General features: G+C 38.9%; 1 protein-coding gene across 1 annotated transcript; it reads right to left on the minus strand.

Annotated features, from left to right (window-relative positions):
- Window positions 1-5649: 5649 nt before the first annotated feature.
- kif3a (kinesin family member 3A) lies at window positions 5650-26644 on the minus strand. The gene is made up of 17 exons (XM_026919574.3): window positions 26465-26644; window positions 25308-25590; window positions 21938-22082; window positions 21139-21223; window positions 20304-20409; window positions 18973-19112; window positions 18682-18879; window positions 18327-18501; window positions 17416-17514; window positions 11602-11758; window positions 10671-10851; window positions 10411-10521; window positions 9963-10088; window positions 9664-9717; window positions 9514-9582; window positions 9280-9407; window positions 5650-6422 (listed from the first exon to the last, which is right to left on the minus strand). Exons 1-17 carry the CDS (start codon window positions 26468-26470, stop codon window positions 6374-6376), a joined length of 2112 nt encoding a protein of 703 aa, XP_026775375.1. The 5' UTR covers window positions 26471-26644; the 3' UTR covers window positions 5650-6373.
- Between the last annotated feature and the right edge of the window lie 1330 nt (window positions 26645-27974).

The following is a 27974-nucleotide window of genomic DNA, read 5'->3' on the forward strand; positions in this document are numbered from 1 at the left end:
GGATATGCTAAATTGCCCCTAGGTATGAATCAGTGTGTGAATGTGCAATGGGGTGTAACACAATGCTTGGTGTGGCAAATATCTGTCTCTATTCATATTTAAACCCAAAGTGGGCATGGCCGAAAGCAGAAAGTTTTTGGGATTTTTTGTATGACTGGAAAGACTTGAACACACTGAAAAAAAAACCCAGAGGTAGAAATGGCACCAGTGTCAGCATGGTGTGTGAATTCTGGCTCTGACAGTTCCTCAACTTCAGCTACAGCACTTAAGCTGATAAAAGATCTCAACTAGAGATGTGTGCCAAACTGCTTTTCATTTGGGTTTGTTTTTGTTTTTAATACTTTTTTCTAATTCCACACTAGAACCTTAATTTATACCATCGTGACTCAGACCAAGCAGTTACTAAGGATTCTGTAAATGCACATGGTGCCTCGTGAGTACCATATACACTCTCATGTTGGTAAACGCGGCTTTTTTTGGATATATGACCGCTCACTCGTACACGCATGGAAGTAAAGACCTCCTGTTGCACCCTGTGGGATCCCAGTCCCGATGCACACCTCTAGTCTCAAGAAAGAAAAAAAGCACCTCCTTTTTGTATCTGTATTTTTCACACATTTTTATATTTTTGAACACATTATCTGTTATTCCGAGTATATATTCATATTCGGTTACATACCTAGTGTGCAATAGACTGGCATCACTTCCGGGGTGTATTCTCACCTCATGTTCAGTGTTCCTGGGATAGGCTTCAGATCCACTGCACCTGACCAGGATAAAACGCTTAGAGAGAATGAATGAATGAATGAATGTTTAATTCTGCTGCTGCTCATAGTGTGTGTTAGTGAGCAAGTCTGCCCTTTCTACATCCATCCATGCACTTGTTTCATTTAGACTTCATATGTAAACTGTAATGAACTTTTGTGGTTACAAAATTGCACTTTTTTGACCATATAGTACAGTTGTAGAAGGGAATTATTTATACTTGCACTATCCGGTGTCACCCAGATGAGGATGGGTTTCCTTTTGAGTCTGGCTCCTCTGAAGGCTTCATCCTCATATCATCTCAGGGAGTTTTTCCTTGCCACTATTGCCTCTGGCTTTCTCATTAAGGATAAATTCATATAATTAAAATTTATGAAATATTTATCCTGAGTTTATATATTTCTGTAAAGCTGCTTTGTGACAATGTCTATTGTTAAATGAGCTATACAAATAAAATTGAATTGAATTGAATTTGTATTACTGATGGCATGTTTAAAAAGTTTGATTGGATTCTACCTCACTAAGTCACTTTGGATGAAAGCATCTGACAAGTGAGTAAATATAATTAAATGTACATAAATGTAGAAATTTTTACCACTCTAGGCTTTAATAAGAGACAACAAACTAGCTGTACTCTATATGTATCCACATTCACTGAATGACTAAAAAAAAGAAAGAAATGACACAATTAGGACTCGGAACATTCCCTACAATCCTTTTTAGACCATCACGGTAGAAAAAAAAAAAAAAAAAAAAAATCACAAGCAGTGTGAATTTAGCCTCATAGAAAATCTGTCTGACGTAGTCAATATCTTCATCAAGATATCAAAAGGGATTCCCAGCCACGTAAGTCATACAGTCACATCCTCTCGCTCTCACTGCTATAAGAGAAGAGAGGAGGTATAGAAGACAGAGACACAGCACTGTGTAAACTGAACTCAAAAACTCAAAACCAGGCGACTAGACTGGAACTGAGGACAACGACATGAACGTCTTCATATTTTTCTTCGTGACCACTGCAGTGGTTACTGCAGCACCTCATGCAGCATCTACATCAGACAAACATAAAAGTGGAAAGCCAGGCAACTCCACCAACCATGAATGCCACCAGAAATCTCCAGAAGAAAAGAAACCAGACCAATATCTTTTAAAAGATATCATCAATAATGTGAAAAGCTTGAAATCTAACCTAACAGAGAAGGTAAGATTTATATTAACTGTATGATTAGTAGAATTGCAGAGCAGCAATTATGATAAACTTAATTTAACAATATAACTTGTTTTTTTAATCAGATACTTCAGAAAAAAGTCCAAGATGTTTTTATGAATGGAGAATGCAATGTAAGTAAACATCAACATGCAAGCATACATTCCTTAAGTGCCAATTAATTAACATAGCATTAAAATTATATTTGACATTAAAAAACCTGAAGATATGAACCCTTTCATATGTGTATTCTAGTGTGAGACACTCTGCAAAGCAGGGAAAGTTCTCTCAGCATACAACGCATCTGACCTTGGATTAAAGAGTGAGCGGGACTGGAGGCTGCCTAGGATTCTTCATGCTTACTCAAAAGTAAGTGACGTGATTCTGAGAATGCAAAACCCTTTTATACCACAGCGCTGCTGACTGCTCAATTCTGATTGGTCGGAAGGTGTGAATTTTCTCTAATAGCACAGCCTGGACAGTTTCTTCAGCTGTAAAGTAAATCACAGTGCGCTCATTCCAATATGTTTTCATTATATGGTGAAGTTTTCTTGTAAGGACACATTTATTTAATATTTTTGGAATGGGTCTCCATTGTCAGCACTTGGTAACAGTTAGAGCTTAAAATTTAATATTTCCTACATGGGAAAGTCTTCATGACAGAGGGATTTTCTCAGTAACAAGCTGTACTTTTTTTTGTCTTGCTAACTTCAAGAGGATGTAAGGGAATGACTGTATATAGCTGCTAAATGGTAACAGGACCTGACCTATTTTGCAGACATTACACAACATTAAATGTAACTATGAACAGATAAATAGTATGATGTGTCATTCTTAAGTAAATAAAACATTTTAGTCTTTTGCAAAATGGTGTGATATAAGAGGATATAAAACACCAGGATGTGCTGTTATAGCAATGTGCACGTTTTACAAGGATTTGCTTGTTTGTATTGCAAATGCGGTGCATCTAACTTTGTGAGAAGATTGATTACATGACTACAGATGTACAGCAGCTATTTAACATCTCTGTATGTTTCACCTGCAGAACTGCACAAACACAGACAAGCTAGACAACATTCCACTTCGCCAGCTTTTGGAAAAAATACACAGCTGTGCCCAGAAGGAGTACACAAATAATTAAAAATTATTTTAATATTTATTTCTATTTATATCTTTATATCAGATTTTATTTATGGGAAAGTGTTTATACATTAGTAATTTATTTGTACATTGATGTAATATATACAAATAAAATATTTATGCACATGACTTGAATTTTGTTGTTGTTTCCCTTCAATAGCAGTCACCATGTAGTTTCCCCAACCAAACAGCCTACCTGCCATATGATACACACAGCAAGCAAGGGACTTAAAATTCATCACATTCTTACAGTTACATGTTTAAATACAGACAGGAGACAAATTAGATAAAGAAAAAAAAACAGTAGCTCTATTATTCTGTAGGCATGGCATGGTGTGTGTGTCCACTTATCTCCTGCAAATCACTGGTCACTGCAAATCAATACAAAGTTCTTCAGCTTGATCACTTTTATCCAGTAATGAAATATTTCTATCCTGATGGGAGTGGTCTCTTCCAGGTTGACCATGCCCCCAGATACACAGCACAAAGGCTTACTGAATGGTTTAATGAGGATTTAGTGGTGTTCACACTCACTTGATCTCAACCCAGTTGGACCAAGTATGTATCTCTGCAGCCTGGAGCCAGCACCAAATGGGCGGGACTAGCTCCAAACAGGCTTCACATGGGAAGAGCTAGGGTGAGAGAAGCTCACTGGGGAAGGTCTCTTCCTACTGCAGAGATACACGTCTCAATTGAACACCTATGGGAGATTTCGGAGCGACGTGTTAGATAGCGCTCTCCAAGACCATCATTAAAACACCAACTGAGGGAATATCTTTTTGAAGAAAGGTGTTCATTGCCCCAGTACAATTCCAGAGATTTGTAGACCCTTTGCCAATGTGCACTGAAGCTGGTTTTGTGGACAAACACCTTACTTTATGTTGTTTTTCCATTAGTTACCTGTCTGTAGATCTGTTTGGTGGTTGGCCATTTACAACAAGAATATGTAACCTGTTGGCCTTTAATTGTTTTATACTGCTTTAAAATTTTCATTTGAAAGATGCTTTATCCGAAGCGATTTACAAGCATGACCAATCCAAGCATCTGAGCTGTTAAAATAGTTGACAAATGCAGCAAGGATTTTTACCAACTGATCAAGAAGAACAGAGCAATGCATAATCTAAGCCTACCAATAAACAGATTTGTTGTTATTTAACAGAAAATGTGTAATCATTGTTATGGCAAAGCTTTCTACTTAACATTTAACATTTATGAAAGGAGTCTCCACTGGACACTAGAAAGAGAACCAGTGAGAATAGAACCAGAATTTATACTTTCTGTTTTCTCTGTAACAGGACAAGCTGGGTTTTTTTTTTCTTTATTTCAAAGTTCCACAACATTAAATGTACCTATAAATGGGTAAAGGTATGGCATATTCTTCTTTAATGTATTGCTTACTTCAGGGTGGTAAGGGTAACTTACCCCTACCGTTGATTGTTTTCCTATAACAGCAAGTCCCAATGTTATTTATTTCTTGCATCAAAGATCTAAGGACTACGTTTGCATGATGTCCTTGATTTTCAAACCAAAACACTGTGCATACACTCATCCATCATTTCACATCTTTATTATCTGTAAGGCTAAAAACACTGTTTACTTACAACCCCAAGCACAGAATCTCAGAATATTGCCATGTTGATGATTCCCGTTTCTCTGTTAGCTATTATTTGTTGTTAAAAAAAAAAAAAAAAAAAAAAAAAAAAAAAAACACCTTTCAACACTCCTACATCTATGCTCCCTTTGGTTCTGTTCTCTACACCAGCACGTTATTGTCACCATAATCTTGAATCCAGCTTGAATTTATTTATCCAATCTGCTTCCTTTTCTACTTTCAGTTCATCTGGGAAGATGGTGAAAATAAACCACACAATGAACACAAGTAATGTCTAGTTCTCTTGTTCAAGATCACTGAAGATAAACTCATAAACGTGTCTGACCACCAACCAGTTAAATGCTACGCTAGAAACACTCCTCTTTGAAGATCACATCACACACACACACACACACACACACACACACACACACACACACACACACTCAATGTTCAGGATCAACAGTGCAGTTTTATAACTTTACAATACTCAATAACTACAGTTTTGTAGCTTTACAGTTTTGTAACTCTATGAGATCTCCAAAAGATCTTGCATGAAACTTTTCAAGGTTTTCCATCGTGAAGTTTTCACTTGTCACTGTTGCCCTTGGCTAGCTTGCTGACAGTGCATTAAGGCACTGTAAATGTCTATAAATCTGCTATCTGTATGGTAACAAGGTCTAAAGGTATATTTATTTTAATCTATACCCAATGTCCAGAAGAAATAATCTAATATTCATTCATTGCTCTTGCTCACTTTATCACTCTCTGCTCTTCACTTTATCACTCTTCTACTCTGTATTAGGAACCATGAATATTTTTCTATAAAAATCTGTGTAGTGGCGCTTATTTTTGGATGAATGCTGCTTATAAATTGATAATCTACTTCCCTATCACCATAACATTTATAAATAATTTTCAGAAAGACAATCAAAATATCAGACTGTATTATTCATATACATTTTTAATTGACACATACCAAAGCAATCAGGACATGGAAATATGAGGTAAATAATTTAATAAATTAACAAGTATACATGGTACAGCATAGTAAATGTAAACAATTTTATGGCAAATAAAAGGTCTCATCTTTGACTACAGTGCACACGTGGTAGCTCATGGAACGAAAACAAAAACATTTAGCTAGTGTTATGTAGCACTACAGTGGATGTTGAGCAGCATGCAGGTTCTCAGGCCAAATCCCTCACGAAATCAGGTTAGGAGCACACATTACATACATCAAGTTCAAAGACTGAAAGGGAACTGCAAAAGCTAGTGGTAGAAACATCAAGCATGTGATTCATATCTGAAGTAGTTTGCTTAAGTTTAACAAGCTAATCAGCTAGGCCATCAATGTAGTAACATCCTACGCCTGAGGAGTCGTGTCCTTCCGGAAACTACCACGTTTTAGCCGAAGCTCAAGAAACACTTTTTGTTTTGTGGTTAAAGAAGAAATTTATAATTTGCTGAATGCACATTCTGAAACGAATAGGTGTTTTTACAACAAGCATAAAGATCTGCAGTATTCCAGCACATGTACACTGAATACCTGTTTCCTCACCAAAACTTCAGTATACTTAGTCCAGATGCTTACATCTTTACACAACAAACATCAACTCATTCTTACGCAAATGACTGGCCTGGATCCTGCAGGCAGAAACTAATGGAGATCACTGTAGCAGGGACTCAATAGCCGTCTCTGGCCTGGACGAACGCTTCCTACAAACATTAAGCAAATATTAGCAAATGGATTTAGCACACATTTGACTTGATGCTTCTAAAAAGAAATCCAGATTAGACATAAAACATGTGCTTAGACTACATGAGCACAATGGCAGATATTTGGTTCTGACTACAGTTACTCTCAAACTGTGGAGATAAAATATTACAATTATACACATTTTAAGATTAAATCAGATCAACTCAATTGTTTTAAGCCAGATGTAAACATCTGACACAAACATTACAAAAAGTAAAAATGCCTAATCCATCAATGTGACGCATACAACCAAGGGACAGATTATACTCCAGAGTGACTCTTAAGAAAATATGGTAGTCCTAGCCTATGTTCAAACTAACAAGCAACAAAGGGGTTCACAGTTTGTCTCTTGTGGGCTGGTAGCAACCAGTTACTGTTGTCTCTTGTGGGCGTGGCCTGTGTGTTTTTTTTTAATTATTATTTATTTATACATCGCTTCTAAAGGAGCAAATACACCGATCAGCCATAACAGTATGACCACCTGCCTAATATGACCAAATGCCAAAACAGCCCTGACCCTTCAAGGCATGGACTCCACTAGATCCCTGAAGGTGTGCTGTGGTATCTGGCACAAACACGTTAACAGCAGATCCTTTAAGTCCTGCAAGTTGCGAAGTGGGCCATGGATCGGACTTGATGGCCAGCACACCCCACAGATGTTCGATTGGACTGAGATCTGGGGAATTTGGAGGCCAAGTCAACACCTTGAACTCTTCGTCATGTTCCTTGAACCATTCCTGAACAATTTTTGCAGTGTGGCAGGGCACATTATCCTGCTGAAAGAGGTCACTTCCATTAGGGAATACCGTTGCCATGAAGGGGTGTACCTGGTCTGCAACAATGTTTAGGTAGGTGGTACGTGTCAAAATAGCATCCACATGAATGCCAGGACCCAAAGTTTCCCAGCAGAAAATTGCCCAGAGCATCACACTGCCTCTGCCAGCTTGCGTTCTTCCCATAGTGCATGCTGGTGCCATCTCTTCCCCAGGTAAACGATGCACACACACCTGGCCTTCCACATGATGTAAAAGAAAATGTGATTTATCGGACCAGGCCACCTTCTTCCATTGCTCCCTGGTCCAGTTCTGATGCTCACCTGTCCATTGTAGGCGCTTTCAGCGATGGACAGGGGTCAGCATGGGCACTCTGACAAGTCTGTGGCTACACAGCCCCATACGCAGCAAGCTGTGATGCACTGTGTGTTCTGACACCTTTCTATCATAGCCAGCTTTAACTTTTCAGCAATTTGTGCTACAATAGCTCTTCTGTGGGATCAGACCAGACGGACTAGCCGTCACTCCCCACGCGCATCAGTGAGCCTTGGGCGCCCATGACCCTGTCGCTAGTTCACCGTTTGTCCTTCCTTGGACCACTTTTGGTAGGTACAAACCACTGCATACTGGGAACACCCCATAAGGCCTGCCGTTTTAAAGATGCTCTGACCCAGTCATCTAGCCATAACAATATAGCCATTGTCAAAGTCTCTCTAATCCTTACGCTTGCCCATTTTTCCTGTTTCCAACACATCAACTTTGAGAACCAACTGGTCACTTGCTTCCTAATATATCTCAACCCTTGACAGGTGCTACTGTAACGAGATAATCAATATTATTCACTTCACCTGTCAGTGGTCATAATGTTATGGCTGATCGGTGTACACTTCACTTTTACCACGCCTAAGTGTGAGCGTACAGCTGCTATACAAGGGGCACTGTTTATATACTCGCTTGCATTATTATTTTTTTTTTTTACTTTCTGCCGTGAGCATGACTGTTGTCACACTTAGTGTAACAGGAAAACCATTATTACTCAGTAATGGTCTAGAATTGTACATATGTATGCAAATTGAGACACAATATTAGTTTGTTTATTCAGTTGTGGACACACTGTCTCACATGGTGCTATACTGTCTCTACTATTTATGCTGGTATTGCACCACGCAGACACATTCCATTAATTTCCAAAATTGATGCTCCAAATGACCGCAGGATATGCGCTGTGGACTTGCATACACGTAGTTAACAGCAAGTACAAATCAGCCTTAAAGCAAAGTTACACAAATGAGGTAATGCACAAATTTGTGTGAAAACTGAATGTTTCAGTTACATGTTACATACTAGGCTTCGTACATTATTTTTTTTTGCAGATTATTAATGCAGGCTCACTTGACTAGCTATGTACACTCACTGAGGTACTAACGATCTGTGCTATTTCCTTCCAAGCTTTTTTTTTTTTTTTTTCCCAGTAATGCATCTAGACATTAGAGATTTAATGAGAGGTCATATATCACAGGATGAAACCACAGTTAGGAGTCTTTCTTCCAATTTTGTGTGTCAAACAGTAATTGAGAACTAACTGCGGGTAGGAACTAAAGTAGTGAGTGGGGAACTGAAGCAATGTCAGACCAGACACACCACAGGAATGGTCAGAGGAATTATTTAAGCCAGTCATTTGGATTTGTCACTTTACTGTGTACTACCTAACTTGCATATAATTGAGAAAATCTCAGTTCGCTTGTGCTTTAGCTTTGCTGCTGTTGATGAAATTACAGTTCCTGCTGAATTTGCGACCAGGTCAAGAGCTTGTTGTCTCTCTGAGTTTTTCTGAAAACTTTGAAAATGCTCCACTGTGATCCAAAAGAAAAGCCTTCAGCCTTGTGGCCGCTGCCCATACGATTATGTGTACTGTAAAATGTGTCCTGGCAGTGGAGAAAATGTTTAGTGTGAAATGGCCTTAGTTTTCAACAGTAAAGGCGAGCCTCCTCTTATCAACAGTGCATTTTATTCTGGAAGAAAAGCGGCAGAACTATGATTTCACCTGCGTCCAGTTTTTGGTCTGGCCTTGCCACTCTTCGAGGTCCTGGGTCTCTCCAGCCTCATCAAGGACTGGCGCATGCTCTCCTCGGTATACGCAAGATACACGTGGGACAGATCCACCTCAAACGGCTGAAACACATACAAACAGCACACTCAGTAAGCCTAACCTTATCAATGGTCTTACACTGTATAAAGTGCATTACAGAATTCTATTATGAATCCAAGTGACATTTACATCTTTTTCCTTCTTGTCTGGCACAGGGGTTTGTTTTCTCATGTTGTTCCCTGTGTAAGCCACGCATTTCTATGGAAAGAGACATTTTAGTTTAGTGCAATATACCCACAATATAGCCACATGGAGTGAAACAATAGTTTGAGCACGCACCAGTTGCCATTCCCCTATGTCTTCATTCCAGTGTACATAATTCTCAATCATTTCCTAGAGCACACAAAGGTCAGACTGATTAGATCTTGGGAGTCAAAATCATATTTAGTTTAGGAAATGCATACAGTGCCATATCAACAATCTTTCGTAGTTTAAAAAGATATATTATATGAATAATCAAGTATTATCCAATCATTTATCAAAATTAAGCACATTTCAAACTTGAAAACATTGTTCAGTATTTTAAGACATTCAAGCTTCTGTATGATCCCTGTGCATTTGTTTGCATGTAATCATACCTGGTATTCCTGAGGGATAAAATTGTCAATGATTAGCATTTGCAGGCGGAGCTCTCTGCTGAGCTGGCGGATGTTCTCCAGCAGGCCCTCGATCTCTCTGTGATGTTCCTGTTGCAGATCTGCCATCTAGAACAGAAAAGCATATTTTGAGCTGCATGCTTGGATACTGTAAATTTGTACCCAAGAACTACTGCTATAATCATAGATTGTTCTGTGCTCATCCCATGACACTTTTTCTTAATATGTATGTAATGAACATCCTTTCAACTGATATTTCAAATGATAGTGAATATCATGATATTCACTCTGAAGAACATATTTGTCTTACAAGTTACCAGTTCTCATATATGATAACAGCAGGAATGCTCTGATGCTGCACATCAAATTGCAATTCAGGAAGAACAAAAAGCTTTAACGCAGAATGATATTAATGAACATTTTAGCATACCTCTGACTTTGCTGCCATCAACATGGTCCAGACTTTCTTCAATTTCTTGGTCTTCCCTTGGGCCTCCTCCTGCAAACTGGTGTATTTTTCCTCAATGTCCAAACGTTCTTGCTATTGAGAGACACAACAAGAACACACATATACTGAGTAGCGTACAACATTCCAGAACAAAAACAATCTTGACATGAACTAAACTTGACTAGACTTGTGCATAAAATTGTATCTGTAGTGCTAAATTGAAGCTAAGTAAGAATGCCTACCTCCTTCTCTTCCAGTTCTCTGCGGAGCTGCTCAGCTCTTTTCCGTCGCTCCTCCAGCTCATTGTTGGATTCTTCTAGAAGCTTCTCCTGCTCTTCTGCCTTGGCCAGCAAGTCAACTCCTCCAACAATCACCTTCTTCTCCAAAGCAGACAGCTTCTCAAGTAAAAGGTGGTGTTCCTGTCTGAAAACCAAATGACACTGCTAAATACTGGAAAGAAAGCAGAGCTAAAGCACAGGCTAACAGGGGATTTTATTAACACCTAATAATCTACTTAAACATTCAAGGTCAACAAGGTCAGGTTCTAGAAATTCGCCTTTCAGTTTCTTCACATAAAATCCATAAAGTCTTTTGCTGCATTCGAGTGTAACCAAGAATTTCTGACCTCCGAAAATGAAAAACCAAACAAAACGCCCCCTCAACTTGGAATTCCTACTCGGAAAGTCATGGAGGTCTCCTCAATCTCCAGTTCAGCAAGTGAGGTCAAATCAACATGGCTGCTCATAGCATCAACAATAAACAAAGTAGCTACTAGAATAGCTTTTAAACAAGCTATTCTGTACATACTAGTATTTACTAACATATAGACATACTAGCCTGTTAAATCTATAACAGTGACAGTACAGTTAACTGTTCTTAGGCGGTAAACACATCACTCATATCACTAACATTAGCTGGCTAGATTGTTGCTGGCAAAAGATGATCATGAAGGTGTCCATGTTTTTTGCCACATTGCAGCTCAAACACACGAAAATGAGATCGAAAATGATGTGATTCCTGGTTCTAAATTCCCACTTCTGAGTCAAGTCGAATGCAGCATTAATAATTATATAAATCGAGAATAAGTCTGAAAAGCAATTTTGTGTCAATACCATTTAGAAGTCACAAATCACAAGTACTGACGGCTTGAAAACTGACTCGGCCAGGACTCACTGGGCTTTGAGCAGGTCTTTCTCTCTCTTCTCCAGCTCTGCTCGTGCTTTGTTGCGCTCCTCCTCCTCCATGTCCAGCTTGGCCTCCAGGGCCTTCCGCTCCTCCTCGATCTTCGCCTGCATCTCTGCCATCTTGTCTGGGGACACCTTCTTCTTTCCTGTTAGCAGTGAAGGGGAAAAAAATAGTTTGAACAAACACCACATCAAACTAGTAAATCTTATTAGCAGTGGAATTTTAAGGCAAAATCTTACACCATATCTCAAAATGGCATACCAATTGTACACAACTAGCTTTAGTACATGGTCTTCATATGCATATTGGCTTTATACCTCCAACAATCCCCCAGAGTGAACATCTCAACACCTCACATACTTCCACATCCATACTCCTAACTCTTATCCTATCACTCTCACACACACTCTCACACACACTCTCACACACACTCTCACACACACTCTCACACACACTCTCACACACACTCTCACACACACTCACACACACACTCTCACACACACTCACACACACACTCACACACACACTCACACACACACTCACACTCTCACTCACACTCTCACTCACACTCTCACTCTCACTCACACACACACTCACACTCTCACTCTCACTCTCACTCACAGCCATTTATGTGGAACATTCAGTGGAAAATTATTACATTAATTAAAATTTTTCATTTTAAAAACAATACTAGACCAGCGTTCATCCACTGCATGCCAATTTTTTTGATATTCAGCCACAAAAAAGTGGCAGAAATACAGAGCCAATTGGAATACAGGAAAAGTTATTAATACTAAGTTAGTTAGTTAGGTTAGTCCCTTACTAAAATTAGTCTCAAATGTACAGTTTATTTAAGAAGCCACTGCTGCTTGATCTATTTCACACTAAACATGGGACTGAGATGGTCTCGTTTGAGACTGAAGTGCTGATAAAAATGTGTCTCAACTTTTCAGTAGCAACTCCTCCTTACTGACATTTTCTGTCTAATAGTTAATTATAGCAGCAGTTTCGGCTGTTTGCATGTGAATATTTTTTATCTATGATCTTACTAGTCGTGTGTGGGCATGCACACACACCCCCACCCACACACACCCCACCCACACACAGCTTGGTTCACACAGTGCTTCAAAATAATCCAAATTATTTTTGAACTTTGCACAGTTAATGTGACATTAAGTATACAGAATTAGCCTGAAAAAATTCCTTGACTGGCATACAGAAGTTTCCATGTGTGTGCGTATGAACCCGGATGCACAAAATATGGTGTAATGTTAACAGCAACTGCTCAAATATTTCCACAAAGTCTGTACTAAACAGTTCTATAACAGGCAATAGATGCTGCTGAGATAGCAAATTCAGCATTCTACTTGCATCAGTGTTTTGCATCAGGAGAGATCACATTTACAGAGCATTAGGTGAATAGAGGAGAGGAAGTTGGGTTGCTGACAGGACTTTCACACCAAACTAGATCTTGAATTTAGAAGAGTAAAGAAATTCACGTAGCACTGAGAAGGAAAGAAACAAAAGTTGACGCCAAAAGTTTACACCTACGCCAAAGATTTTCAATCTCAGTTTTTCAAAACTCCACACATTTCATGTTACCATACATTTCTTTTGGCAAGTCAATTAGGGTACATCAGAGGTAATTAAAAAAAAATCAATTAGAGACAGATTTATTTCAGCTTTAATTCACTATATCAGAATACCCATGGGTCAAAAGTTTACATACGCCTAGTTGACTGGCTCAGAAACTGACTTTTAGAAGCCTCTGATTGGCCAACTGAAGTAAAGTAAGAGTGCACCTGTCCTTGCACGAGGGCCTACGTTTAGAGACAGTGCCTTTGATACCATAGGAAAATCCAAGCAACTCAGCCAATACCTTGTGCACCTCCACAAGTCTGGTTCCTAGGAGCAATTTCCAAACAACTGAAAGTACCATGAGCATCTGTACAAACAACTGTAATTATATAAACTGCAATTATATAAATCTGGGGACCACATAGTCACAGCATCATTCAGGAAAGAGGCACACTTTCAGGCATGAACAAAATTTGGTTCACCAGATTTAACCAAACCCCAAGACAACAACAAAGTATCTGCTGAAGGTGTTGGAGGCATCACACAGCAAATATGTACATCCACCTTTAAGAGAGTCCTAAATCCCCATGGCCTGAAAGGCTGTTGTGAAAGGAAGAAGACCCTACTCTAAGACTGGAATAAAAAAGCCAGACTGATGTTTGAAGGTGATCAGCAGCCTTTTGGAGGAGTGTTCTCTGGTCACATGAAACAAAAATTGAAATGCATAGCCATAATAATCAGTATGGACGAAAAAGGGTGAGGCTTTTAATCTGAAGAACGCCATCCCAACTGTGAAGCATGGGAGGTGATGGATGGGGTGTTGTGGGGTGTTTTGCCGGAAAAAGGACTGGTGCACTTAAAATATAGATAGCATCATGAGTAAGGAGGATTATCTAGAAACACTGAAGAAACACCTCAAGAGACCAGCCAGAAAGTTAATATTCGCATTCAACTGGGGCTTCAACAATGATCCTTAGAATACCTCAAAGGTAGTAATAAAATGGCTTATACAACAAAGTGAAAGTATTAGAGTGGCCATCGTAAAGCCTTGACTTGAATCCCATAGAAAATTTGTGGACTGAACTGTAAAAAGGGTGTCTGAGCAAGGAGGCCCACAAACCTGACTGAGTTACACCTGTTCTGTCAGGAGGAATGAATTTCCAGCAAAGTATTGTGGAAGGCTAAACCAAGCACTTGATTCAAACAATTATAAGGCAATACCACCGAATACTAACGAAGTGTATGTAAATTTCTGACCTACTGGAAATCTGATATAGTAAATAAATCCATCTCTTAGCTAGTATTTTTAAATTACCTCTTATGGAAATAAAGTAGATGCCCTAATTGATGCAACACTGGAAACATGGTAACATGAAAAATGTGTAGAGTTGTGAAAAATTGAGTTTGAAAATCTTTAGCCTAGGTGTATGCAAACTTTTGACCACAACTGTATATTAAATAGGTCTTTAAAAGACTGAGGATGCTAAATCAGAGACATAAATCTGACCACAACAAAAACACACGTTGAGCCCGCAGGAAAGGCAGGAACACACATAAAAGAGAAGAGTGAAAGAGAGTAGATACATGACAGATCAAAAAGATTTGAAAGGATTGTTTTTTCATCAGATCCTGTCATAATGACTGCAACTGACCCAGATTTAAAGATTCAACCGTTAAGCATTCTCATTTCAGTTGGCAGTCCATGGTGTTACAGGGATACCTATTTTATGTCCATGCAATAGGGGTATAACTGAGCATGATTCAGATACATTATTCAGATTGAACTGAATGAGTCCTAAACAAATACAGATATTAAAAACAAGCAGAGTATTGGTTTTTGTTTTGCTTAAAAAAAAAATCCTGCAGATATGAATATTTTGAGCAATAAACAGATACAGATACCGATAAGTGCACTGTGTTACACCTCTACTATGCAGGTACAAGTCTAGCAGTGACCAATAACTGAAAGAAGAATTTTTTATTTTTTTTTAAGTGTAGATTACTAGCACTTGAAGAGAGGTTTAATACTGGCATGCACACAAGCTGCAGAAGACATGGGACACAAAAGTCATGGGGCAAAGAAAAAAATTGTGTAGTCAATGTGACCACTGCTTAATAATGATCTTTTACTTAAAGCTAAAATTCAGGGTCCCTGGAGGACTAGTGATTAGGCCACAGCATTCTCACTGCTGCAGCCTGGGTTCGATTCCCGGCCAGGACTCCAACCCCAGCTACTCGGGTTGCATGCAACAGTGCGCTCTGAGTGCCGGCCCCAAGCTGGGATAAAATTGGGGAGGGTTGCATCAGGAAGAACATCTGGCGTAAAAACTGTGCTAAATCAAATACGCAGACCAATGATCAGCTGTGTCAACCCCTAATGGTAGCAGCCGAAAGAGGAACAACAACAACTTAAAGCTAAAATTTACCTAGTTTAACCTGAATCAAGTGGCTTTGGGTTAAAAAACCCATCACTAAACCTGTGACGTAAAAGAGAGCTTGAATGTATGCCACAGTCAGTGTGTGGTGCCAGTGTGACTCAGCCGTTGATTGATGACAGGTGGCATTCGTTTCAGTTACCATTAAGGTGAAAGTTTTTTGATGGGTATCACTTTGCCTTTTTATAGAGTTTATGCCTGGCAGTGATGTAACCACTGACTCTTTGTGGTCTTGATGACTAGAATACATCCATTCCATAATACCCGCTCTGGTTTGCTGTTAACTCTTTCTATGCTGTCTCTCTGTGCCTCTGTTCTCCTTATCTCTCTTTGCCCTTGCTGTGTGCTTTGGCAGTGCCCTGAAATTAGTGCACAGGGTGAAAGACAGGGGGATTTATAATGGCCATATGGGAGGAGTGTGTGCCAATGTGCCTGTAACAGAATTCACATTAGCTATGAAGCGTAAGTGACCTTCCATCCAGTGCACACCGTTTGTGACTCACTTTTGTTATGTAAGCACTACCGATGGGAAGACAAAACCTTTACAAAAGTACTTTTATAAATCTTTATGAACAATAATGCCCATCTATACAACAATGCCAGTGGATCATGATATGTAGAGACAGATAGATATCCTGGTTCCCCATGTTAATGTACTGAGCATCATTTCCGTAACACTCTGCAGCCGCAGGCCACTCATATTTTGCAGATTTTGTCATAGACTGAGATTTTAAGTAAAAGTACACATCAGTAGAGTCCACAGAAAGTAGAAGAATGAGATTTGAAAGTGAGAATAGAGCAGAGTGGATTAAGTTGCACATTTATGTGCAAGCTGCATGGCTCATGGTGCTGCATGTGCCACTCTCTCTAATTTACAAAGAAGCACAGCAATCAAAGAACACCACAAGTTATCTCTTTACAGACTCAGACAGCAATGGCAAAAGAAAGACAATCAAAGCCGCATCTACCATCCACTTCCACTTTTAATTGTAAGTCACCAAAATGCTAGTTTGAACATTTCACAGTATATTTCTGCATTAAGAGACGTCAGGAAGATTGAATACCGATTTCATAATAAGTTTATTCACTAATGCCTGTAGTACGATGGCATGTTTCTTGGATTAAAAATAAGATCATGATTCTTACTTATTATTCTTTGACCAATTTTGTAAGAAATAATATGTACATTTACTAAGTTATTTTTTTTACTGCAGCATATCGTGGTAGCACCTTATTTCTAGTGAAAATTTGTGTCCTGCCAAAGTCAGAACAAAACCAGCTACGTAACAGCTAGTTAAATAATTAGTTGGCAGAATGTCATACCATTTCATGGATAATAGTTTTATCAGTCTTGATAAATACAGTCATCGGCAATTTTTGAGCAAAGAGGAGTGTGCAGCCTTGACTCACTCGCCCCATTCATGCATTTCATTCAGACTAGCACACAATATTAAACCTTTTTGCAGTAGTGAAATAAGAGGGATACTAAATCAATCTTGAAAAAAATGGAAACCTTGTATCAGAGAAATACTGGAATAACATTTTTCATCATTTAGTTATAATGTATTTATCATTATTAGTTCAGGGGTAATGGAGCGTGTTCTGAAATCCCCCATGCACTTTACTGGTATATGAGTAAGAGTGTAAGAGCATTTCATCATTGTGAGAATCAACTTGATCAACCACAAATTGCATCATATCATTAACTCATATCATCATATCATTAACTCACTGTCTCTATAATTGGAATCCAGCTATCACTACATGTGTGACAGAAGGAGATACTAACCTCGTCGTTTTCTGCGTCTCTCTCCGCCGTCGGCAGCCTCGTCCTCTCCTTCGTCCATCTCTTCAGAGCCGCTGCCCTCTGACCCTGAGATCTCTTCTCCTGGAAATAATACAGACAGTCAAGCCTCACGTTCTAATAACACCTAGTTAGAGCCAGTTTTTCATTTTCATACTGTAAAAAAAAAAATCTGACTACTGGTCCTTATTATATTTACTTATATTTGCCTATCTTTATATTTGAAAATACTGATATTAAAAGAGTAGTTTGTAATTTTGCCCAAGAAGTAAATTGTAAAGGCAAGGAAAACATTAAAATCCTCTCTCATCCCCCAGCCAAACCCCGCTCCTTCTGCTGAAACGTCTGGAGCCTCAAATGATGCACTTTTTGCATATGTTTATTGCAAATAGTGTGTTCACACTGGGGAATCGCAGCAAGATGTAGTGCACTGTTAATACCTGCATAATGTTTTAAACCCATTTTTGCACTAGGCAGTCACAGCCTACCACTATGCCATGGATTTATTGAGTAGTAAAATTTAAAATGGACATTTTGAGTTTTAAAATTGCTCCTTCTGCTCCTTAAAATTGCTCCTTCTGCTCAAGCCTGTTGTGGCACCACAGTGTGTAGTATATAGAGTACAAAACATGGTGTATACAATATAGTGCATAAACTGCCATTTCAGATGAAGATCAAGTATACCTCAAGGGTGAGAGCTCCTGCTCTGTTCACATACTGGCCTACAAATTAGGCTGAAAATTAAGAAATTGGAGCTGTTGCAAAACAAATATCTATGTAATACTGTGATTAGAACAGGTCTAGAATCATTTTAAACATTAGAAATGGCACCTTTGTTCTCTACTCATTTATAATTCTAATGAAATGATGCAAGCCTGCTGGTTATTCTAGTGTACCTTCTTCCAACTTTCTCTTGAGCTCTTCGATCTCCTTCTGAAACTGGCGCAAGAGTGCATCTTTGGGGTCTTCATTGATTCTCGCTTTATTCTTGATGTTCTTTGCACGGTTAGCGTAGCGCAGGGTGCTAATGGTCTCATCATAGTTGTAGTCCGCTGGTCCAATGTTTGCGCACTAAAAAAGAAGCAACGATTGAAGTTAACCCGTAAATACGGCAGATTTCTATTTTATTAGTTCTGCCTTGTAGTTATGCTGGCTGTGCTTCCAAAATGGAAACAGAAAAAAAATATCTAAATCTATTAATTTAATTATGTGTGAAAGATCACTGAGAGCCTAAATCGTGTGTGCCTGTACCATCATGGTTTTGGAGTTTCCTCCCAGAGAGTCCTGCAGCAGGCGCGTGAGTTTGGAATTCCTGTAGGGCACGTGTGTGCTCTTCCCATCCACCAAAGCAGAGATCACATTCCCCAGAGTGGACAGGGACAAGTTGATCTTTGTGGCCTCTTTAAGACGCTGCCCAGTGGCTCCTGTCTTACCCTGCCTCTCAGATCCCTGACACGCAAGAAACATGCATCACAGCACTTTAGTTTAATAAAAGAAGAAAATCATTAATGTTATGCTTGTTTTTAGTCTTGTTCTCCTCACCGCAAGGTCCACCAGGTGCAGTTTGCCCATGCGCACATGCTGGTTTCCATCAATGCCCTTCTCACTGCACTCGATGGTGATAGTGAAGATGGCATGAGATCGGGAGCTGTGCTCGTTCATATTGGTAGCCCCAACAGAACCTGCAGAACCAAAGACAAACCCAGTTAGGCGTTTCAGCAAATTTCAGCATGTCAAAAAATAGAAACATTTATTAGAATGCAGCTGTCCCTGACTTGATTCCCAGAATTATAATCGTTACTTTGTCCATTTTCTTCAGATCAATAAAGCATGTATGTATTTATTTGTCTATACATACTCATCTAAGAAATGTTAAGAATGAAAAATTAATGATAAATATTACAGTCTCTTATTAGATGGCCAAGTTAAACAGATATTAAAAAAAATTATATCATCATATTAGCACTACACTCACTGGACACTGTAATAGAAACACCTGTACCCCTGCTCATTCATGTAATTATCCAATCAGCCAATCATGTGGCAGCATTGCAATGCATAACATGATGCAGATACAGGTCAAGAGCTTCAGATCATGTTCACATCAAACATCAGAATGGGGAAGATTTCAGTGACTTTGTTTGTTGTACGGTTGTTGTTTTCCTGTCTTGACTGGCCAGTTTGGGTGACGCTGTGCGCACTGTAGCCTCAGATTCCTGTGGTGTTCTGCGGCTGAAGCCCATCCGCCTCAAGGTTGTGCATTCTGAGATGCTCTTCTGCTCACCACTGTTGTAAAGAGTGGTTATTTGAGTTGCCGTAGCCTTCCCGTCAACTCGAACCAGTCTGGTCATTCTCCTCTGACCTCTCTCATCAAGATGGCATTTCCTCCTATAGAACTACCACTCGCTCACTTTGTTTTTCACACCATCCTGTGTAAACTCTAGAGACTGTTGTATGTGAAAATCCCCAGAGATCCGCAGTTTCTGAAATATTCAAACCAGCCCATCTGGCACCAACAAACATGCCACTGTCAAAGGCACTGAGATCACAGAGATCTCTTGACCTGTATCTGCATGAATTTATTCATTGCCCTGATGGCACATGACTGGCTGACTGGATCACTGAATGAATGAGCAGGTCTACAGGTGTTCCTATGAAAGTGGCTGGTGAGTGAACTTAATGAAGCTTTTTCAATTTAATACTGTAATCTGAAACAATTTAATAAGCATATAAAAGCAAAATTTGAAAATATTTGATAATCATAGGACCTGCACATAAGACTGGTCCATTAGAAGCCCAGATCCAACATCCAGCTGTTACTGCTGTTTATAATATGTAAGACCAGAAATATGCAAACAGTAATACACGCTTACGGTTCTTGTGCCCCAGAGTCATAATTCGGTCCATATCGTCAGCATTGTTCACAACATAACCAGATAGGTCTTTAATGTAGACTCCCACATCTGGCCTTTCTTTCACCTGTTTCGGGGATTTTCAAAAAAGGGCAGTGTGTTAATGGAACTTATGAATACACAAAATATATGAGGAAAAGGTGAAGGAAATGAGAAGTTGATGAGATAAAAACATGAGAAAGAAACTACTGACAGGTCCACATTTTATCAAACCATCAAGTCATAACCACAGGTTTCTAAATCAATTCCTGGAAACCCTTATCAGATGCCAGATCATATTTTCTAAAAATTAAAAAATTAAAAAATAAAAGGAAAATAAATAAATGGCAAAATTTGCTAGTTAATGCCAGTGTGTTGCTATTTTAGTAGGATTATTGCATTTTTTTCTGCTTGCATGGTCATAAATTAACATGCTCCACTGACGTGGATGGAGCAATGCAAAATAGGGTGTGACATTACACATCTGCCAGTGCAATGGATTTCTCCAATCTGTTTCGGAAAAAAAATGTAAATCTTCTGCGAGCCTCTGTAAGTGCAGATACAAATGGTATACTATTGGCTACCTTGAAACAAAAAGCCGAGACTTTGGTCTCTTTGGTCCGTTAAAAATAAGGTGGCAGGGAGAAAGAAGGGGAAAAAGAACATCATATCATATTTTGCATTTCTGTATTAACAGCCAGGTCATGCATCAATAAAAGAGCAAGGCAGGGTGTGCTCTGTGTCACCACTTAATATTTTCCATCAGTATGTAGGCATTTTCTAGAAGTTGAAAAATGTGCGAATTTCTGTTTCTTACCTCCAATCTCTGCATCTGGTCCTTCCCCAACAAGTCCCTCACTTCCTCATTATAGATCTCCAAGTATGAAACTCTAACTAAGAACCTGTTATTTTTAAAATAAGCAACATTTAGTCAGCAGTCTATCTGTTTTTTTGAAACTAACGAAGTGAGAAATATGCACTAACGGGTAAGTGCAAACTACATCATTTGGATATGGTGAGTAAATACATTTAATCGAATGGAAACTGTATTATTGTGGATTTTATTGTGGCTCTAACAAAACAACATTCCGTACCGATAAATTCAAATGTTTTGAGAATATCTGGGTGACTGAGACAACCCAAAACAAAGGTCAGTTTACATTTCTGAACTGCTCACATAAAACAAGTTTCAGTAGCTGGCCCAATAATGTTTTTTTTCTGTTGATCTCAACAGGAGATCTGTAGGTCTCAAAAATCTGTGTAACAGGAAAACAAGCTAAAATAGTGATGTGTGAACTCGACTTCAAGCATATAAAAAAGCTAATGCATTAAACGTGAATGGTACGAATTTACATTTATGTAAATTTACATTTACGGCATTTGGCAGACGCCCTTATCCAGAGCGACTTACAGTTATCTCACTTATACAACTGAGCAGTTGAGGGTTAAGGGCCTTGCTCAAGGGCCCAACAGTGGCAGCTTGGTGGTGCTGAGATTCAAACTCTCAACCTTCCAATCAGAAGGCCAACGTCTTAACAACTGAGCTACCACTTCCCTTTTTTCCCTATTATTATTACAAATAATAAATAAATGTCATGCACTGATGATGTGCTCACCTGGTGTCACCCTCTGCTTTAGCAATGTGACCGAAAATGTGAGCAAACGAATTCGGTATAATCCCTCTGAGCTCAGGAACGGCTCTCACTCCCTCCATGGTAAAGGTTTTCCCAGTGCCGGTTTGTCCATAAGCAAATATTGTTCCTGGGAACAAATTAAAGACAAAGTGCAAATTTCCACTGTTATTCAATGTACAAACATCAGGCCTCATTTATCAAGCTGGATACAAACAGATTTATTCTCAAATCCACTGTATGAGCATTTACACAAGAAATTTGGTATTCATCCCGTAAATTCGAAAAAAACACTCATATCCCACTAAATTTACCGATGAGAAGACTAACTAATGTAAACCTTGACTTGACTGACTTTAACTGATATAATGTGCATGGATTACTGTACTTTTATATACGGAATATACATTAATGTTATGCTTTAAACTCGACATTTATTAAATATGTCAAGTTTAAATAGCTTATTTTTATTACTTTTACAGCATTTAGCAGACGTCGTTATCCTGACGTCAACTTATGGAAGTGCATTGAAGTCTCTATCAAAAACACATCCTCATGCTAGTTCACCACGCCTGGGATTACTGAGAACATTTTGTGAAATCTATTATATATTATTGCCATTAAATTAATAATAATAATAATAATAATAATAATAATAATATGAACCAACACAAACCCATAAATTAAGACAAATAAAACAAACTATTCAATTAAGACAAAAGAAATGGCGCTGTATAAATGGAGGAGAGGCCGGTCCGTCTGCACATAGCCACAAACAAATGCTTCAGCTGTTGGAATAGTGCTCTCTTATTATTATTAATATTATCTAAATATTTTTATTGGCATAGAAGTGAGTCAAAATAACTTCCACTTCTGACTTTCAGCCTCTACCCTGATTGATCATTTTGTGCTCCCAGCTGTCTCTGTATCTGAACTTCTATGGAGTTTTGTGGGCGTCGCTACATGCAAATGAGTTGTGCCTGGTACGTACTTTGCACTTCACAGGTGACCAACATACGCACATGAGTATGAAGAAAATCAGCCTAAATGAAACTTTTGTAAATCTGGCAAAAAAAATTTATTCGGTTTGGATTACACAAACATTTACTAAAAGATTGGTAAATGAGGCCTAATATTCATGTTATTTTATATAACTCAGCATCAGAATCAACCAGTAAGCAAATGTCAAAGTGCAGAGCAGCTTGAACAATCTTTTAATTTAAAATATTAAACATGGGACCTCGCCTTTAACTCATGCACCTAATATTGCACAGGACTGCGTTTTTGTTTCTATTTTTCATGCTCTTGAATTTACTCATTTGGCGGAGGCTTTTATCCAAAGCAACCTACAAATGAGGGAGAATACAAGCATTGACCTGAGCTGATGAAGGGTTATGACCTTATTCATGAGCCCAACAGCAGCTTTCTGGGTTTTAAACTCACACAAAAAAAACAAGGCAAAGATCCAGTACTTAGTAATCAGCAGCTCCTAAGTCGTTTTTTACTGACCAAAGAGACCACAGTCCCGCCGTCTTGCTTTCTACTGGCTCACAGTACCGAGAATTGTGAATTTACAGGTTGAAGTTCAACTAGATAAAAATCAGTGTGAGGTAAAATTAACTGCTTCCAGAAGCAGAGCTATTTTCATGTGCCACTTCCTTTTACACTTGAGTAAAGTGGGTTTTCGGCTAGGCAAATTTTATTCGCACTTGGTTATTTAGGTTTCTCCTCTACCACCAAATCACCCATAAATGTGGCACCTCTGCAGCTGCTCAAACTGATGCACTGTAAATATTAAAGTGGACGATATGACAATTTAATACAGATAATACAGAATAACACCACGGACAGTCACAGTAAAGACCAGTAACTAGTTATTTTTTTATCCATCCTTTCATTATAACACCTTTCCTTTATCAATTACCTTACACATCTATTTTTTATAGAAGACATTAGTATACTGGACGTCTAAAAACAACTGCGCTGTGACGAATATGTGTGACATGTAGTGCTGAAGATTAGCAGTAAATTTTTAGCAGACAAGGGGGTTTTTCCATCTGTTATCAAGCAGTGAGACTGCAAAAACAGCATACTGCTTTTATATTGCTACACACTGATTACGATATGTGTTACTGTGCAATATTTTAAGTACTGAAGATGTGATGTGTCACAGTTAAAGACTGGCCTGCGTTCATTTAACTAAAATGTATTAATTAAAAAGGCAATTAAAATTGCAGTCTGTTGCACACTGCACGCATCTGCAATATCACAGTTGCAAGTAAGGAATAAAACATGATGGGGCATGCTGTAATACAAACAACAATAGGGTTGTATGATAAAACAAGGTTACAGTTCCCTCCCCGAGGTCGATTATTTTCCAAGAACAGTGCACTGGGTGTTCCTCTTACACCACAGCAATTTGCCAAACATTTTTTTTTTTTTTTTTTTTTTTTTTTTTTAATTTATTAAAGTATGTTTTCACTTCAATTAAATTTTATTTACATCACACTTTGTAACAATGTCCGTTGTTAAAAGCAGCTTTACAGAAATCTGGGAATCGATTTAAATTTAGATCTGTAATAAGCAAGCCAGATGGCGGCGATGGTGGCAAGGAAAAACTCCCTGAGACAACATGAGGAAGAAACCTTGAGAGGAACCAGATTCAAATGGGCAAACCTTCCTCTTCTAGGTGACACCAGACAGTGAGATTATGACTCATGACTCATGCTATAAAGTCAAACTTTATCCATTTATATTTAACTTTAACACTGTAAAACATGAAAGTTTTCACGTTTCCTTGAAAGTTAGTTCCTGTTATCACTTACGTTATAACAGTCATAAACAGTCATTATATCTCCAGCCTCTCGTTTTTCGCATTCTTAACATTATCATCATTGTTAATGAGAAACCACAGAGCCCTGAATAACTTCCCAGGTGAGAAAAATGTAACTTGCAACTTTACCTCTGTCTGTTACAAAACACTACCACTGGTGACTCCTTCCATAAAAGTTAATTAAACATCTCCTCACAGAAATTTTTACCATGTCAATAATTAAACATAATTTTAAATCTGTTTACCTATAGCACCCACCATACTAGTCCCTTTGAATGAGTCATTACTTATAGAAAAGATAATGAATTACAACAAGAGCACTTATATAAATCTGTGATGTGCACCTGCACGACTGTCAGATCTGCTTTTATAGAAATTTAATCACCTTCTGACATCAGATTTGAGAAATCAACAATGCTGCGGTATAAAAGCCAATAATGATTACCAAACAATACCGCTTTCGCGTAATACGGGTAGCTCAAGGACTGCATGTGACGCGCACTGTGCTAGGATATCACATACCATTGTATCCCTCTAACACCGAATCGATAATGGGCCGGGCTGTTAAATTGTACACGTCTAGCTGTTTGCTGTCGGGACCAAACACGGTGTCAAAAGTGAAGGTCTTCGGTGGCTCGTTGGGTGTCTCGAGTTTATTCACGGTGATGGTTCCTCGGATTTCGTCCACAGTGACCGACTGCTTGTATCCCATCATCTTCTCTTTTTGGTTGAGAGGTCGACATCGGACCACCACCTTCACGTTGTCGCTCACCTCCAACTTTTCTGGTTTATCAAGCTTGTTGCTCTGTGAGAAAGCACAACAGAGGTGAATGGAAGAACAGGTCACATGCATGACCAAATCATTATTCATATGATTTAATTATTAAATCACATTTAACAGTTAAGTGGTACAAAAATGCATCGAATTAGTGACAGCTACAAAATACATTTGTGAGATTAATTGAAAATGAATTAAATATATGTCTTATAATAACACATTTTCTGACAAAATGTAACAATAAACGGGACAGCTATGCTGCAGTGTGTTCAATACCTGCCTTGTGGGAACCAACAAGGATGCTAAGCAATCTACTCATTAGCGGATATGACAGTTAGCTGTTTATCTGTAGCTATGGCTATTTCTTTTTATTTATTTATTTATTTAACAGCTACGCATACTAAATAGCTTAAGAGCTCAATTTTATATATATACATATATAACTACAGCTATCTTTCTGTGAGGTTAGGTTATATTTATAACTGCAAGTGTTGCTTCAGAATTGTTTCCTGCTAAGCAGCTGGCAAGCTATGCTATGCTATGCTAAGCTAACTCAGCTCAGTAGCTACCAAGATGAAGTTAGTTGTCTAGACAACCATCGGTATTTTGCTAGCGGGGTTTGCTTGCCTGCTAGCTAGCTAGCTAACTGGCTAAACACACCCAAACCCTCTCTCCCAGCTATGTCTCTGTAGAATTAACGACGCTGTCAAGGCGCCAGTGCAAGAGAAATCAGTAAATATTTAAAGAGTCAGAGTGAATAACATCAAGACATGCTAAATGCCTGACATTTATCGATATATGTAGCATGGAAGCTAGCGAGCTAAAAGGCAAACAGATGACGGAAGGGAGGAACCTCGGGATGAACACAGCGCTAGAAAAGATGAGCATTTTACACTCTTACCGGCATTTCTGAATCTTCAGGGTGTTAATCAAACAAGGACAAACGATTTGCTTCCTGATGGGTGAACAATGAGTCCGAGGCGTTCCGGTATTATTTCTCCATACTCAGATGCCCATCCCAAACAGCGGCCCTTTGGGGGATTTTATCACCGGGATACACTGAGGCTGCGCACTGACACACACACACACACACTGACACACACACACACACACACACACACACACACACACTACTGCATCAGCACTGTGTCTTATCCACAAATAGCTACATGCTCATTAAAGTCTGATAAAATTATTATTGTTGTTGTTGTTATTGTTATTATTATTATTTGTATTAAGATATGCTAAATGTTAGAGATATTTATCAATATACTGTATGCAGCATAGAAGCTAGCAAGGTACACTATATGGCCAAAATTATGTGGACACCCGATCATCACACCCATATGTGGTTCTTCCCCAAACTGTTACTTCAAAGTTGGAAGCACACAATTGTATAGAATGTCCCTGTACACTGTAGCATTACAATTTCCCTTCACTTTAACTAAGAGACCGAAACCTGTTCCAGCATGACAATGCCCCTGTGCACAAAGTGAGCTCCATAAACACATGGTTTGCTAAAGCTGGAGTGGAAGAACTCGAGTGTCCTGCACAGAGCCCTGACCTCAACCCCACTGAACACCTTTGGGATGAACAGGAACACTGACTGCACCCCAGACCTCCTCACCCAACATCAGTACCTGATCTCACTAATGCTCTTGTAGCTGAGTGAACACAAATCTCTACAGCCACGCTCCAACATCTAGTGGAAAGACTTCGCAGAAGAGTGGAGGTTATTATAACAGCAATAACCTGTAATAACCTGTAATAACCAACAAGCACATATGAGTGTGATGGTCAGGTGTCCACAAACTTTTGGTCATATAGTGTAAATGAACAAAGCACAATGCACATTATCATTATCATTCTTTCAGCTGAGCTGCGACTGATCCTCAAGATTAACAGGAGACCTGCCTTAGCTGAGTGAATTCCTCAGCGTGGGCTACATCGCTTCAGGAGATCAGCTAGATACAGCAGAGATAAAACCATTCAAAGCTTCAAAAATCATTACCAAAGCCTTTTATGCAATGTGGAACTTAATATGCAGTCAGTGGAGCATAAACAAAGTGGTTACTGCAGATTAATGAAGGAAGGAAGGAAGGAAGGAAGGAATGATCATGTGTTCTGTGCTTTTCTTGATAAGGCTGTGGGCTGCTGCATTCTGAACTTCACACTCACCAAACCTGGACAGAATAGAAAAAGAACAGGTGATGTTTTTCAGTCTTCAATTGCCCAGTTTCACTGAGCCTGTGCCCACTGTAGACCCCAACTCCTGTTTTTGGTTGACAAGAGAGGAACCAGAAGTGGTCTGCTGCTGTTGTAGCCCATCTGCTTCAAGGGTCGACATGTTGTGGGTTTTGAGATGCTTTTCTGCTCACCACAGTTGTAAAGAGTGGTCATTTGAGTTACAG

Source organism: Pangasianodon hypophthalmus, chromosome 9, assembly GCF_027358585.1.
Source record: "Pangasianodon hypophthalmus isolate fPanHyp1 chromosome 9, fPanHyp1.pri, whole genome shotgun sequence".
NCBI classification, from domain to species: Eukaryota; Metazoa; Chordata; class Actinopteri; order Siluriformes; family Pangasiidae; genus Pangasianodon; species Pangasianodon hypophthalmus.